We start from the raw sequence: 12,648 nt of genomic DNA on the forward strand, positions 1-12,648 counted from the left end.
CCCCTGGGGATCTCCTGGCTCCATTGGGGGGTGGGGGGGTGCAGCCCACCCCTTGGGCTGGGGAGGGGGTGGCAAAGCCACGTGCCCGGAAAAAGCCACATCCTGGGGGGCAAAGCCACCTCCTGAGCCCTCTCCTTGCAGCCCCCCGGTCCCCCCAGCCCCCCCGGGTGGCTCTGTCCTGTGTCCCCTGCACCCTACCCAGTGCCTCCCGGCTCTCCCGTCCCCCCCCCCCGCAGCTCCCGGTTATATTTAGCCCTCCCCGTGCTATTTCCCTGCCTGCCAGGAGTTCAGAACCGGCCGGGACAGCCCCACCTCCCTTTTTTTTTTTTTTTTAAGTTTTTTTTTTTTTAGTTTTTTTTTTTCTTTCCTCCTCCCCCCCCCCCTCCCCCCCCTTTCCAGCCCGGCTGCTTCTTCGTATCCCCCCCAGCCCCCCAGCCCACCCCCCCCCACCCATGCCGGCAGCACCCACCCCTGCCCGCTGTCACCTTGGCTTTGCCCCCTTGGCTACCGAAGGCCGGGGGCCAGTAGCCAACTGCCGGCATGGGGCCCGCTGAGGAGCTGGTCCGGATTGCCAAGAAATTGGATAAGATGGTGGCCAGGAAGAGCACGGTAAGGTGGCCCGGGGGGGGGGGGGGGGGGCAGTTTGCACACGCGTGTGCAATTCCAGACGTGTGCACATTTACACCTGTGTTTGGGGGGCACAAGGCAGGGGAAGGGGGTGTTGGGGTTCTGCTCTGCACCCCCCCCAAAACTTGTTGTTTGTGGGTCTGGAGGGGCTGAGCACCCATAGGTGCCACCTGCACCCCAGGGGGGCTCCTAAAATGGGAGCCGGCACCCGGGTTGGGGGGGGGGTGGGGGGGTATTTTACCTCCAGTTTTGGGGTCTCCTGCACCCCCCACCCCTGCTGGGATTTGTGGGGGGGGCTGTCCCGGTTTGGGGGGGGGGGTGGCAGCTCATGGCACCCCTTGGTGGCATGGGACTGGGTGACAGGTGCTTGGCCACCAGCCCGGCCACCAACACCCGATCGGGGCTCAGCCCCGCGCAAGGGCAAAAAACACGGGGGGGGTTGGGGGGGGAACGGGACGGACGGACGAACCCCTCCCCCTGACCCACCCCCAGCCCTTGCACAAGCGTGTGGAAACGTGCAAAAAGTGGGGAGGGGGCTGAGCCATGGCCCGCGGGTGGCTTTGGTGACCTTGGAGGGGGGGGGTGCTTAGGGGAGGGGTGGGGGGGACACAGGGTGGTCCCTGCATGCAGAGGGGGGGGGAGCACCCTCTGGGCACCCCTGTTGGGTGGTGGAGCAGGGACAAGGCGAGGTGACACGCGTGTCCCCCCACCCATCCTGTGCCCCCCCCCGCGGTCCTGGCAGCCTTGGTGCCCGGTGAGGATCCAGCCGGGAACCCTTCAAGTTAATTTTTAACCCGAGGATTTGCCCGTTTCCCTTCGGCCTTTGCCCGGACCGGGTGCAGGATCTGGGAGGGGTCTGGGGGGGGAAAGTGTGTGTGTCCCCCCCCTCCGGAGCTGGTGGCATTTTTGGAACCCACCCAGTCCCCGTGGGTACCACCTCAGGGGGTCCCCTCCCTGGGGAGTAAAGGGAATTAAATGACAAATAATTGTGCCTTGAGGGGGGGGATTGGGTTGGGGTCTGGCAGGGATGTCACCTGCACCCCTTGTATCAGGAGGGTCTGGTCCTGCCCTGAGGGGGGGGGACAGGGGTGTCCCCACTGCCAGGGGGTACCTGGGAGCTGGGGGCTGCTCCTGCAGCTCTTTAAATACCTTGGAGGAGGAGGAGGAGGAAGGGGAGGATGAGAAGGAGGAGGAGGATGAAGAGGTTGAGGAGGAGAAAGATGAAGGGGAGGATGAGGGTGAGGAGGATGAGGATGAGAAGGATGAAGAGGGTGAGGAGGAAAAGGATGAGGATAAAGAAGAGGAGGAGGATGAGGAAGATGAGAAGAAGGATGAGGATATAGAAGGGGGTGATGAGGAGGAAGATGAGGATGGAGAAGAGGATAAAAAGGATGAGGAAGATGAGAAGAAGGATGAGGATATAGAAGGGGGTGATGGGGAGGAAGACGAGGATGAAGAGGTTGAGGAGGAGAAAGATGAAGGGGAGGATCAGGGTGTGGAGGATGAGAAGGTGAAGGATGAAGAGGGTGAGGAGGAAAAGGATGAGGATAAAGAAGAGGAGGATGAGGAAGATGAGAAGAAGGATGAGGATATAGAAGGGGGTGCTGAGGAGGAGGAAGATGAGGATGAAGAAGAGGATAAGGAGGATGAGGAAGATGAGAAGAAGGATGAGGATATAGAAGGGAGTGATGAGGAGGAAGATGAGGATGAAGAGGATGAGGATGATGATGGCTCAGTGCAGGGCTGATATTTAGCCCTGCAGCCACTCCATGCTCAGGGTCAGGCTGACACCCATGGGTGAATGTCCCACTGCCCCCCACCCCCCTGATGGGGACCCTTGGGTGCCCCGTGGCTGTCCCCAGCTCCTGCCAGCCCTGGGTTTCCTTATGGGGAGGGGGGGGAAGGTTTCCTGGGGTCCTTCCCAGCTGGGCCACGTGTCCCCATGTGGTGATGCTCCAGCTTTGTGTCCCTTGGGGTGCTGAAGAGAGGAAAGTGGGGGGGATGAGGGCGGCCTCAGTGCAGCCCCCTCCCCAGTTCTCTCCAGCTCCTCAAGGACCCCCCCCCCCATGGCCTCTCCCCACTTTTAGGAAGGGGCACTGGATCTCCTCAAGTCCCTCACCAGCTACACCATGACCATCCAGCTGCTCCAGGTGAGGGGGCTGGGCAGGGGGGGAAAGACCCTGTGGGGTGGTTTGTCCTGTGTCTCCCCCCCCCCAAATGCCATCCAGCACATCCCTAGGGACACATCCCTGCTGTGTGTCCCCAGACCACCCGGATTGGGGTGGCCGTCAACTCGGTGAGGAAACACTGCTCGGATGAGGAGGTGGTGGCCTCAGCCAAGATCCTCATTAAGAACTGGAAGAGGTTGCTGGGTGAGTGGAACACCCACTGTCCCCCCACCCCCTACACACCCCCTCCCCCGGGCTGCCCCAGCACCCCAAAACCCCTGATGGGACCCGGGGTGGGATGGGATCCAAGCTGGGATGCAGGGGCTGCTGTCACCCTGCCCTGCCAGGTGACATCTGGACTTGGTGGAGCTGCCAAGGGCTCATAGTGGTGTAAAGGTGTAAATCAGTGTGTGTGCTCCCTCCCCCGAGGGCTGAGCATCCCCCCCCACCCTGGGATGTGACTCCCCAGGTGCTGCTTGGGGCTTGTGACACCCCAGTTCTTGTCCCCAGAGTCCTCTGCCCCCCCAAAGAAGGAGAAGGATGTGGATGGGAAGAAGGAGAAGGATGGGGATGGGGAGAAGAAGGAGAAGAAGGGGCTGGATTTTCCCAGCTGCCCCAAAGAAGGGGTGAAGCACCCCAAGAGCCCGGCTGAGAAGCAGAAGGAGAAGCACAAGGAGAGGTGGGGGCTTCTGCCTGCTCTTGGGGGGCTGATATGAGCCCCCCTCTGCTCCTTCCTCCCCAGTTGCTTGGTTCATCCACCCCAGAGAACCTGCACCAGGGCAGCTTGGGGACAAGGGAGAGAAAAAGTGACATTATTTTTGTGTTTCTTTTCTCTCGAGCAATTTCTTCCCTTTGGGGTGGGGGGGGGAACTGCTTTGGATGGGGCTCATCTGACCCTACCCCACTCTTTCTGTCCTTAGGAAAGCCAACAGGTCCAGCTCCAGTGCCACCACCCCTGGGGGCCACCCTGGTGACTCCATCCCAGAGAGGTACCTGCAGAAAAGGGGCACCCTGACCCTGGGGCTGGGCTCCCTTGGGTGCTGCCAGCCTGGGGGAGGCTTTGCTGGGGACTCGGGGGGAGGGAGGGCAGGATGGGGCTCCCTGAGGGTTTCTGTCCCTTCCTTTGGGTTTCTGTGATGAAGAGAGTCCAGGGATGGCAGGAGCCCCACTGTGTCCTCGAAGAAATCATCTTCAGATGGCAAGAAAGAGAGGTGGGTGCCCGGGCTGGGGGGGGAGGGGACAGCTTGGACCCCAGCAAGCTGCAGAGGGAGGGGTCTGGACCCACTGCTTGGTCCCTGTTGTCACCCTCTGGAGCTTGTCCTGCTCCAGGTCCTCCAGCACCTCAGCCATCTCCTCCTCTGCCTCCCCACAGAAGAGACCAGGAGGGGAGAGGTAAGGAGGGGGTGTCCCCAGGGGTGCTTTGAGGGTTGGGGTTGGGGTCTGGCAGGGATGTCACCTGCACCCCTTGTATCAGGAGGGTCTGGTCCTGCCCTGGGGGGGGGGACACAGGGGTGTCCCCACTGCCAGGAGGTACCTGTGAGCTGGGGGCTGCTCCTGCAGGGTCCCCTTTGGGGATGCTCTCCCCAGGGCATCCAGGGGGTGGGTTCAGATGTTTGGGAGCCCCCACCCTGCCGTGGCTGCTGGGACATTTCCCACGAGGAGCAAATCCCACCCTGGGGAGGAGATTCCTCTGCAGCGATGTGCTGGGGGGGGGGGCTGAGGTCCTGCCCCCCATCCCTGTCACCCCTGTGTCCCCCTGTGCCACCCTCAGGAGAGCTTCTCTGGGCACCAGCCCCTTGCCAGCTCCTTCTGCTTCCCGGAGAAACTCCAGTGACAGCAAAGAGGAGAGGTAGGGGACCCCCAACCCACGGCCACGGGACCCCCGAGAGATCCCTGGGGGCTGCTCTGGGACCTCAGCTCCTTTCTGTGTGTGTGTGTCCCCCCCCCGTGTGGCCCTGCAGAGCCAACAGCAGCAAGGGCAAAGCAGAGACCCCCCGGTCCCCCAGCAGCCCCAGCTTCTCCCCCAGCCCCTGTCTCCTGGCCCCCTGTTACCTCACTGGGGACTCAGTGAGGGACAAATGCATCGAGATGCTGACGGCTGCTCTGAGAATGGAGGGTGAGAGGGGAGGGGGGGATGGGGGGGGACGTGGGAGGGGGGATGGGGGTGTGAGTGATGGGGATGGGGGTGATGGGGATGGGGGTGATGGGGATGAAGGGATGGGAGTGATAGGGATGCTGGGGATGGGGGTGATGGAGATAGGAGTGATGGGATGGGGGTGATGGGGATGAAGGGATGGGAGTGATGGGATGAGGGGGATGGGCATGGGGGTGATGGGATGGGGGTGATGGGGATGGGGGTGATGGGGGTGATGGGGATGGGGGGGATTGGGATGGGGGTGATGGGATGGAGGGGCTGGTGATGGGGATGCTGGGGATGGGGGTACTGGGATGGGAGTGATGGGATGGGGGTGATGGGGATGAAGGGATGGGGTTGATGGGGATGGGGGTGATGGGGATGGGGGTGATGGGGATGAGGGGGATGGGATGAGGGGGATGGGCTTGGGGGTGATGGGATGGGGTTGATGGGGATGGGGGGTGATGGGATGGGAGTGATGGGGATGGAGGTGATGGGGATGATGGGCTGGGGGAGATGGGCTGGGGGTGCTGGAGCTGGGAGGGTGGTGGTACTGGAGCTGGAGATGCTGGACCCAGAGGTACTGGGACCCAGGGTGCTGGAGCTGGGAGGTGCTGGAGCTGAGGGATACGGGGCTGGGGGGTTCTGAGAATAGGAGTAGTGGAGTTGGGGGTGCTGGAGCCAGAGGTACTGGGGGTACTGGAGCTGGGAGATCCTGGAGCTGGGAGGTACTGGAACTGGGGAGTACTGGAGCCCAGCCTGGGCTGTTTCTCCTCTGGGACAGCCCCATTAGGGACAGTCCTGCACTGCCAGCCCCCTGTGACACCCAGGTCACCCTGGCTGTGCACCCAACCCCCAGCCATGGCTCCCAGCTCCATCTTCAGCCCCAGATGAAAGCAGGGGAGCTTGGTGGGGTCCCCGAGATGGGGCTGGACATGGGGTGGGGTCAAGATGGGTAAAAAGAGAGTTGTTTTTTTTTTGTTTTTAGACATTAGGTGTCTGGGACAAGCCTGGGGGGGACGGGACGGGACAGGGGAGGTGTTTTTTGGGGTGCATGGTGAGAGCTGTCTGGTTTCACACCTGGAAGTCACCCCTCTTTAGATGACTACAAGGAGTTTGGTGTCAACTGCGAGAAGATGGCCTCGGAGATCGAAGATCATATCCTTTGGGAGGAGATCTGGGGGTTCCCAGGCTGCCTCTGGGCTGAAGGGAGGGAGTGGGACAGGGGACAAGGGACAAGGACAGAGCGGGCCAGGCTCTGCTGTTCCCGCTGCCTGCAGAGGGAGCCCGGAGCTCGGTCAGAACCTGCTGCTGAGCAGAGCATCTCCTGGGCCTTCATCTCAGGGGCTGTGTGACCCCAAAAACCCCTCTGCCCAGGGCCTGCCCTCTGTGTGTCCCCAAAATATCCTCTGCCCAAGGATCTCCCCTCAGTGTGTCCCCAAAATATCCTCTGCCCAAGGATCTGACCTCAGTGTGTCCCCAAATAATCCTCTGCCCAGGACCTGCTCTCTTTGTGTGTCCCCAAAAAATCCTCTCCCCAAGGATGTGCTCTCAGTGTGTCCCCAAATAATCCTCTGCCCAGGGCCTGCTCTCTCTGTGTGTCCCCAAAAAATCCTCTGCCCAGGACCTGCCCTCTGTGTGTCCCAAAAAAATCCTTTGACCTCAGTGTGTGCCTTCATCCCTGGGGAAATGACCCCCAAACCCAGCCAAGGCCTCATCTCTGAGCTTGCCCACATCTCCTGCCAGCCCTGCAGGGATGGAGTCACCTCCATTCACCTCCAGATCATGGCTTGGGGCCTCCTAGAAGTCCCCCCCAAAACTGGGACCAAACCCCCCCGTGGTTCCTCCTCTTGGATACTCATCCCAAACCTTGGTGGGACCCCAAAGCTGCCACTTCCTCCCACCTGGTGGCTTTTTGGCCAGGCTGGGAGGAGGGTGAACATCCCACAGTGTGTGTGGGGTGGGTGGGGGGTGGCATCCCCTTATCTTCCCCCCCTCTCCCTGTTGATTCCTTGACAGACCCCACATATTTTCCAGGAGCTGAAGAGCACGGATATGAAATATCGGAACCGGGTGAGGAGCAGGATCAGCAACCTGAAGGACCCCAAGAACCCCAACCTGAGGAGGAACGTGCTGTGTGGGGCCATCCTGCCCAGCCTCATCGCCCGCATGACTGCTGAGGTTGGGGGGGGACACATGGGGCTGCTCCTTGGGGACCTCTGAGATGGGGGGAGATCTTCCCAGATGTTCACTTGGGGGTGGATTTGTCTCAGGAGCTTCCCATCTTTTCCTGGGTCACAGGGAGCATCAGGGATAGGAGGAAAGGAGGGGACAGTGCCTGGTGTGTGTGTCCCCCCCCATTTCCAGGGCCCTGCAGGCCACCAGGTCCATCACAGAGCTGGGTTGGGATGTCACAGTGACATGGGGGGTCCCCATTCCTCCTCCACCGGGGTCCCCAAATGATGCTCCTGGCACCCTGCAGGCTGCAGTTTGGGTCTGAGGATGGGGGTGACATTTCCAGCTGGCTGGACCTGAGCTCTCCAGCAAGCAACGGAGAGCAGCATCAGTCCTGCTCCTGCAGGTGGATCTGGAATGGATTTAGTTGGAAAAGCCCTCCCAGATCACCCAGCCCAACCACCACCCCAGGGCTGCCCAGGTCCCCCCGTGTCCCTCAGCATCTCCAGGGCTCGGAGGATGAAAGGAGGGGGTGAGGGGTGCTGGATCGTGGTGGTTTGGCTAAAAGTCCTCAAGCTGAGTCCTGACCCAAGCGGTGCTGGTGGCAGGAGATGGCCAGTGATGAGCTGAAGGAGCTGAGGAACGCCATGACCCAGGAAGCCATCCGGGAGCACCAGATGGCCAAGACGGGCGGCACCGTCACCGACCTCTTCCAGTGCGGGAAGTGCAAGAAGAAGAACTGCACCTACAACCAGGTCAGCCCCACCCCCTCCCCTGGAGACACGGAGTGGGGTTTTTTTAGGGGGGAAGGGACCCCAGAGGCTTCCCCACTGACCTGGCCCCCCCATTCCATCACTCCAGGTGCAGACCCGCAGTGCTGATGAGCCCATGACCACCTTCGTGTTGTGCAACGAGTGCGGGAACCGCTGGAAGGTCTGTGCCCAGCTGGGGGGGGGCTGGGGACCCCAACCTGCCCTGGGTCCCCCAAAATGTGCTGGGGGGCTGGGTGAGGCCTCAGTGCCCAGCTCTGGGTCTGCTTGGAGCACAAGCACCAGGAGGAGCTGAGGGTGCTGGTTCTCCACTGTACTGCTCCTCGTGGGCTGAGTTGGGGGGGACACGGGGTGGCCCTGAGCATCCCCATCACTGGAGATCCTACCAGCAGCCTGCACCCTCCTGCCCATCCCTCTGGAGCAGAGCTGGGGATGATCCTGCTGCAGGAGAGCTGTGGGGGGTCCCAAAGCCTTCCCCATGGCTCTGGATTTCAGGGGTGCTCCCTGCAACCCCCTGAGAGGAGGTTGGAGCCAGGGGGGGTCGGGCTCTGCTCCCAAGGAACAAGGGGTGGGACAAGAGGAACTTTTGGCACAACTCAAGTGGTGCCAGGGGAGGTTTAGGTTGGAGCTGGGGAAGAATTTCTCCCTGGAAAGGGTTGTCAGGGCCTGGCCCAGGCTGCCCAGGGCAGGGCTGGAGTCCCCATCATCCCTGGAGGGGTTTCAGAGCCCTGGAGATGTGGGGATGAGGGACATGGGGTGGGGGTGGCCTTGGTCAGCATTGGGGTCATGGTTGGACTTGGGGATCTTGAAGGGCTTTCCCAGCCTGAGGGATTCTGTGGTGGAGTCCCCACCATCCCTGGAAGGGTTTCAGAGCCCTGGGGATGTGGGGATGAGGGACAACGGTGGCCTTGGCAGTGCTGGGTTAACAACTGGACTCAATGACCTTAGAAATCCTTTCCATATTCTATAATTTCTATTTTTTTACCCCTTTTTAAGCCAGTTTTGGGCACACCATCCCGTTGCCAGGCTGGCTGCCCAGCACCCATGGCCACTCAACTCCCCAGTGCTTCATGGGGACCCAGGTGCCCAGTGCTGGGGGAGGATGGGACCCCCCCCTATCCCCCCCGAGGATGCTCAGGAAACCAAAACCCAAACCCAACTCACTCAGCCCAGGGATTGGGGCAGTAGTGGTGTGATGGTTGGGCTGGATGATCTGGGGGGGCTTTTCCAACCCAAACCATTCCATGTTTCTGCAGTTCTGCTGACGGCACCCGGCGATGGGGCTGGAGGGGACGTGGAGTGACCTGGGACACTGGGACAGCCACACCGAGCAACTGGGATGGGGTGGGAGGGTGACCAGGGCAGCTCTGGTCCCCACACTCTGCTCCCCCTTTCCTTGCACTGGGCTCCCCCCAAACTCCCAGGACAGAGGCTGCTGGGGAATTGGAGTGGTTCCACCCCACAAATCCCTTTGCTTGAGGTGTGCTGGGAATCCACTGGGAAGGAACCCATCCCTGGAGAGGGAAACTGGTCTGACCTGGACAGCTTGCTCTTCCCTGGGAGAAACCTTGGTTTGAGCCTCAGACACCTCACCTGGGCACCCAGGGGGACACGATGCTGGGGAGATGCCACCCCCTCCCTCCTCTCTGTGACACACACAGGGCACTGTGTCCTCCAGAAAGAAGAAGGGATGAGGGGGAGAGAGAGAGGGATGGGGAAGGACCTTCCAGCTGGAGCAATAAAGGTGTGAGTTGCCCCTGGGCACAGCTTTGCTTCCTGAAGGGACCTGGACCTTGCTTTGCACCCTTAAGATTGAGCCTGGTGCTTCCCCAAGAGCCCCCCCCCAGCTCTGGGATGTGTCTTGAATCCCCCAACCCCCCCAGCTTGGGATGGAAGGGGGGGTTTGATGCCCACCCATCATCTGCCTGGGGATTAAAGACCTTTCACTGAGAGCAGAGCATCCCCCCAAGCTGGGGGTTGGTTGCTGAAGGTCCCACTCATAGGTGTTTGGGGGGGGATTTCCAGGGGAAAAGCATCAGGAGCTGCACCTTGGGCTGCAGGAGGTGTGGGATGGAGCCTGGGGACACCAACCCCTCCCTGCAACCAGGACGTGCTGGGGACACAGCAAAGTGACAGTGACAACACAGAGGTGGCTGTGGCTGCTCCCCTGATGGGTGGGAGGGGAGGAGGAGGGTGGAGCTGTGGGATGAAGTCCTCGTTAATTCTTTTTCTTTTCTTTTTTTCTTTTCTTTTCTTTTCTTTTCTTTTCTTTTCTTTTCTTTTCTTTTCTTTTCTTTTCTTTTCTTTTCTTTTCTTTTCTTTTCTTTTCTTTTCTTTTCTTTTCTTTTCTTTTCTTTTCTTTTCTTTTCTTTTCTTTTCTTTTCTTTTCTTTTCTTTTCTTTTTCTTTTCCTTTCCTTTCTTTTCTTTTTTCTTTTCCTTTCCCTTTTCTTTTCTTTTCTTTTCTTTTCTTTTCTTTTCTTTTCTTTTCTTTTCTTCTTTTCTTTTCTTTTCTTTTCTTTTCTTTTCTTTTCTTTTCTTTTCTTTTCTTTTCTTTTCTTTTCCTTTCCTTTCCTTTCCTTTCCTTTCCTTTCCTTTCCTTTCCTTTCCTTTCCTTTCCTTTCCTTTCCTTTCCTTTCCTTTCCTTTCCTTTCCTTTCCTTTCCTTTCCTTTCCTTTCCTTTCCTTTCCTTTTTTTATTTTTTATTTTATTTTATTTTTTCCTTTCATTCTGAGTGGGGGATGTGAATTTTTCACCCCAAGCAGAGCTGGAGGTGGTTTGGGTGCTAACCCCACCCAGGTTTGGGTCAGGACACCCCCCCCCCTTCCCCAGAGAGTGCTCCTCAGGCTTGGGTGCTCATTAGCACACCAAGGTCATTAATAATCCTCCCAGGCAATAATTCCCACTTGCAAGGTGCTGGTGGCATCCATCAGGGAACAGAGGGGGAGGGATAAACCATGGGAATGACCTTGTGGGGACACCGGACCTGGGGGCTCTCCTGTTGTCCCCAAGGTGCAAGAGGGCACATCGGGGTGGGACCAGCCCAAGACATGGGGTTTGGAGCCCCGTATTTTGGGGTCTGAGGGATGTTGGAGGGAGCCTGACCCCAAACACTGAGCTGGAGCTCCCAGAATCTCCACGTGTCCATCTGTCCCACGGGGGACGTGTCACCCCACTCAGGGGAAGTGTCACCAAGGCAGGGACAGCAAAGTGCTCCCTGACATCCAGCTGCAGCCAGGGTTGAACCAGGCTCTGGGTGGCACTTGGGGACACCCAAGTCCCCAGGCCTGACCCTCTTCCCCCCCCCTCCTCCTCGGGGAGGGCACAGACATGGGGACAGCCACCCCCAGTGCCACCAGATCCCTGTCACCCGTTCTGAGCCACTTCAAGGGGGGTCAACCCTGTCTCCTGGGTGCAGGATCCAGCCCAGGGACCTCTTTTACTCATCAATCCCAGCTCCTCTGGGGCTCAGCCCCTTCCCCTGCCCCCCAGCAGCTTTGCTGATGCCCTTCTCCCCCGCAGGTTTTTTTGTTATTTTTTTTTTTCCAGCCTTGACAATAATCAGCACTTTCCTCTTCATCGGTTTCCCTGGCAACTCCATTTCCCCATCCTCTCTCTCACTCGATGGCTTCAGAACCAACCCCCCCAGCCCCGGTCACTTGTCCCCAAGGTGGGCTGGCAGGTCCTTGTCTGCAGGGATGGAGCAGGAGGTGGAAAACAAAGGGAGGGGGGAAAAAAAAAAAAAATCAGTTTGTCACCTGGAAGGTTTGGATCCCCGAGAGGAAAAGGGTTCCTTGAGCTGGGGGGGTGCAGTGCCCTAAAATTCCCCCCTGGCACCTCCTCCCTGGCTTTTTTGGATGAGGAAATGCATCAAATCAGCCCAAACCGGATCCAAAGCTTTGGTTCTGAACCAGAAATTCACACGTGGAAAATTACACACCGTATTTTTCCTAAAGAAAACCCAAACAAACCTTAAAAAAGAGTGCGCTTTTTTTTTTTTTTTTAATTTTTTTTATTTTATTTTATTTTTTTATTTTTTGTTTCCTGGCCAAAAAGAGGTTTGCTGAGTCTGCAGAGCACTTTGATCTCAGCCTCCTGAAAATCGCAGCACTTGGCAGTCTGAGTTTTCCCCCCCCCCCCCTTCCTACCTGAGCTGAACAGGCAGAGGAGAAACTGAGCAAAGATCCCCCATAAAACCAAGAAAAAAACTCCCTGGGGGTGTTTTTTTTCATTTCTTCTGGTTGGAGCCACCCCTGCTCTTCCCTCCCCAGGGTTGGGATGGAGAGAAAACCCCCCAAGAAATGCAAGAAGCCCCCTCCTCACACACCCCCCCAACCCAGCTGAATTCCCTCAGCACTAAACTGACCTAAATCTTACAGAGGGGGAAAAAAAAACCCGACAGAAAATACCAAGTTGGTTTTTTCTCCTTCTCGCTTCTTTTTTTTTCTCCCTGCCAGGAGCTCTCGGGCACTTGGCAATTAGGAGCAGCAGATTAATCTTTAGTGAGCTAATGAAGTGCTGGAGGAGCCGAGCTGGGGAGCAGGAGAGCTTCGTGCTCTGAATCAGCCCCGCTTGGGTGGGAGGCTGGTGGGCTGGAGGATGCTGGGGACACGGGTGGGATATTCCAGGCTCATCCCCTGCTCCTCTCCATCCCAGGGAGTGGCCAAGGTTTGTGGTGCAGAAATGAGCTGTGCAGGTTTTTTTAATTATTATTATTTTTTGGGGAACCGATTTGTTTCTTTGCAGCAGCCCCAAAGCCTCTTCCCTATCCCTTTG

The 12,648-nt window shown here is 58.5% G+C and overlaps 1 protein-coding gene across 4 annotated transcripts; it reads left to right on the plus strand.

Moving 5' to 3' along the window:
- The first annotated feature begins 282 nt into the window (after positions 1 to 282).
- On the plus strand, positions 283 to 9,555 carry TCEA3 (transcription elongation factor A3). Of its 4 annotated transcripts, none has more exons than XM_071767694.1 (14): positions 283 to 609; positions 2,715 to 2,777; positions 2,894 to 2,999; positions 3,306 to 3,474; positions 3,716 to 3,784; positions 3,938 to 4,006; positions 4,125 to 4,187; positions 4,567 to 4,644; positions 4,757 to 4,911; positions 6,031 to 6,086; positions 6,955 to 7,110; positions 7,713 to 7,859; positions 7,966 to 8,037; positions 9,131 to 9,555. In XM_071767694.1, the coding sequence occupies exons 1-14, from the start codon at positions 541 to 543 to the stop codon at positions 9,137 to 9,139; spliced, it is 1,281 nt and encodes a 426-aa protein (XP_071623795.1). In that variant the 5' UTR covers positions 283 to 540; the 3' UTR covers positions 9,140 to 9,555. The 4 variants fall into 4 exon arrangements, with proteins under 4 accessions (XP_071623795.1, XP_071623797.1, XP_071623796.1 ...); XM_071767696.1 differs by having other exon boundaries at positions 377 to 609; positions 4,823 to 4,911; XM_071767695.1 differs by lacking the exon at positions 4,125 to 4,187 and having other exon boundaries at positions 377 to 609.
- Positions 9,556 to 12,648: the final 3,093 nt, after the last annotated feature.

Source organism: Heliangelus exortis, chromosome 24, assembly GCF_036169615.1.
Source record: "Heliangelus exortis chromosome 24, bHelExo1.hap1, whole genome shotgun sequence".
Lineage (NCBI taxonomy): Eukaryota > Metazoa > Chordata > Aves > Apodiformes > Trochilidae > Heliangelus > Heliangelus exortis.

What these genes read in the sequence shown, in the direction of transcription:
- TCEA3 (XM_071767694.1), top strand. Translation starts at nt 541, where the DNA reads ATGGGGCCCGCTGAGGAGCTGGTCCGGATTGCCAAGAAATTGGATAAG. An exon ending in GAACTGGAAGAGGTTGCTGG is followed by an intron (nt 3,000 to 3,305) that starts GTGAGTGGAACA and finishes TCTTGTCCCCAG; the next exon opens with AGTCCTCTGCCCCCCCAAAG. An exon ending in TCGCCCGCATGACTGCTGAG is followed by an intron (nt 7,111 to 7,712) that starts GTTGGGGGGGGA and finishes TGCTGGTGGCAG; the next exon opens with GAGATGGCCAGTGATGAGCT.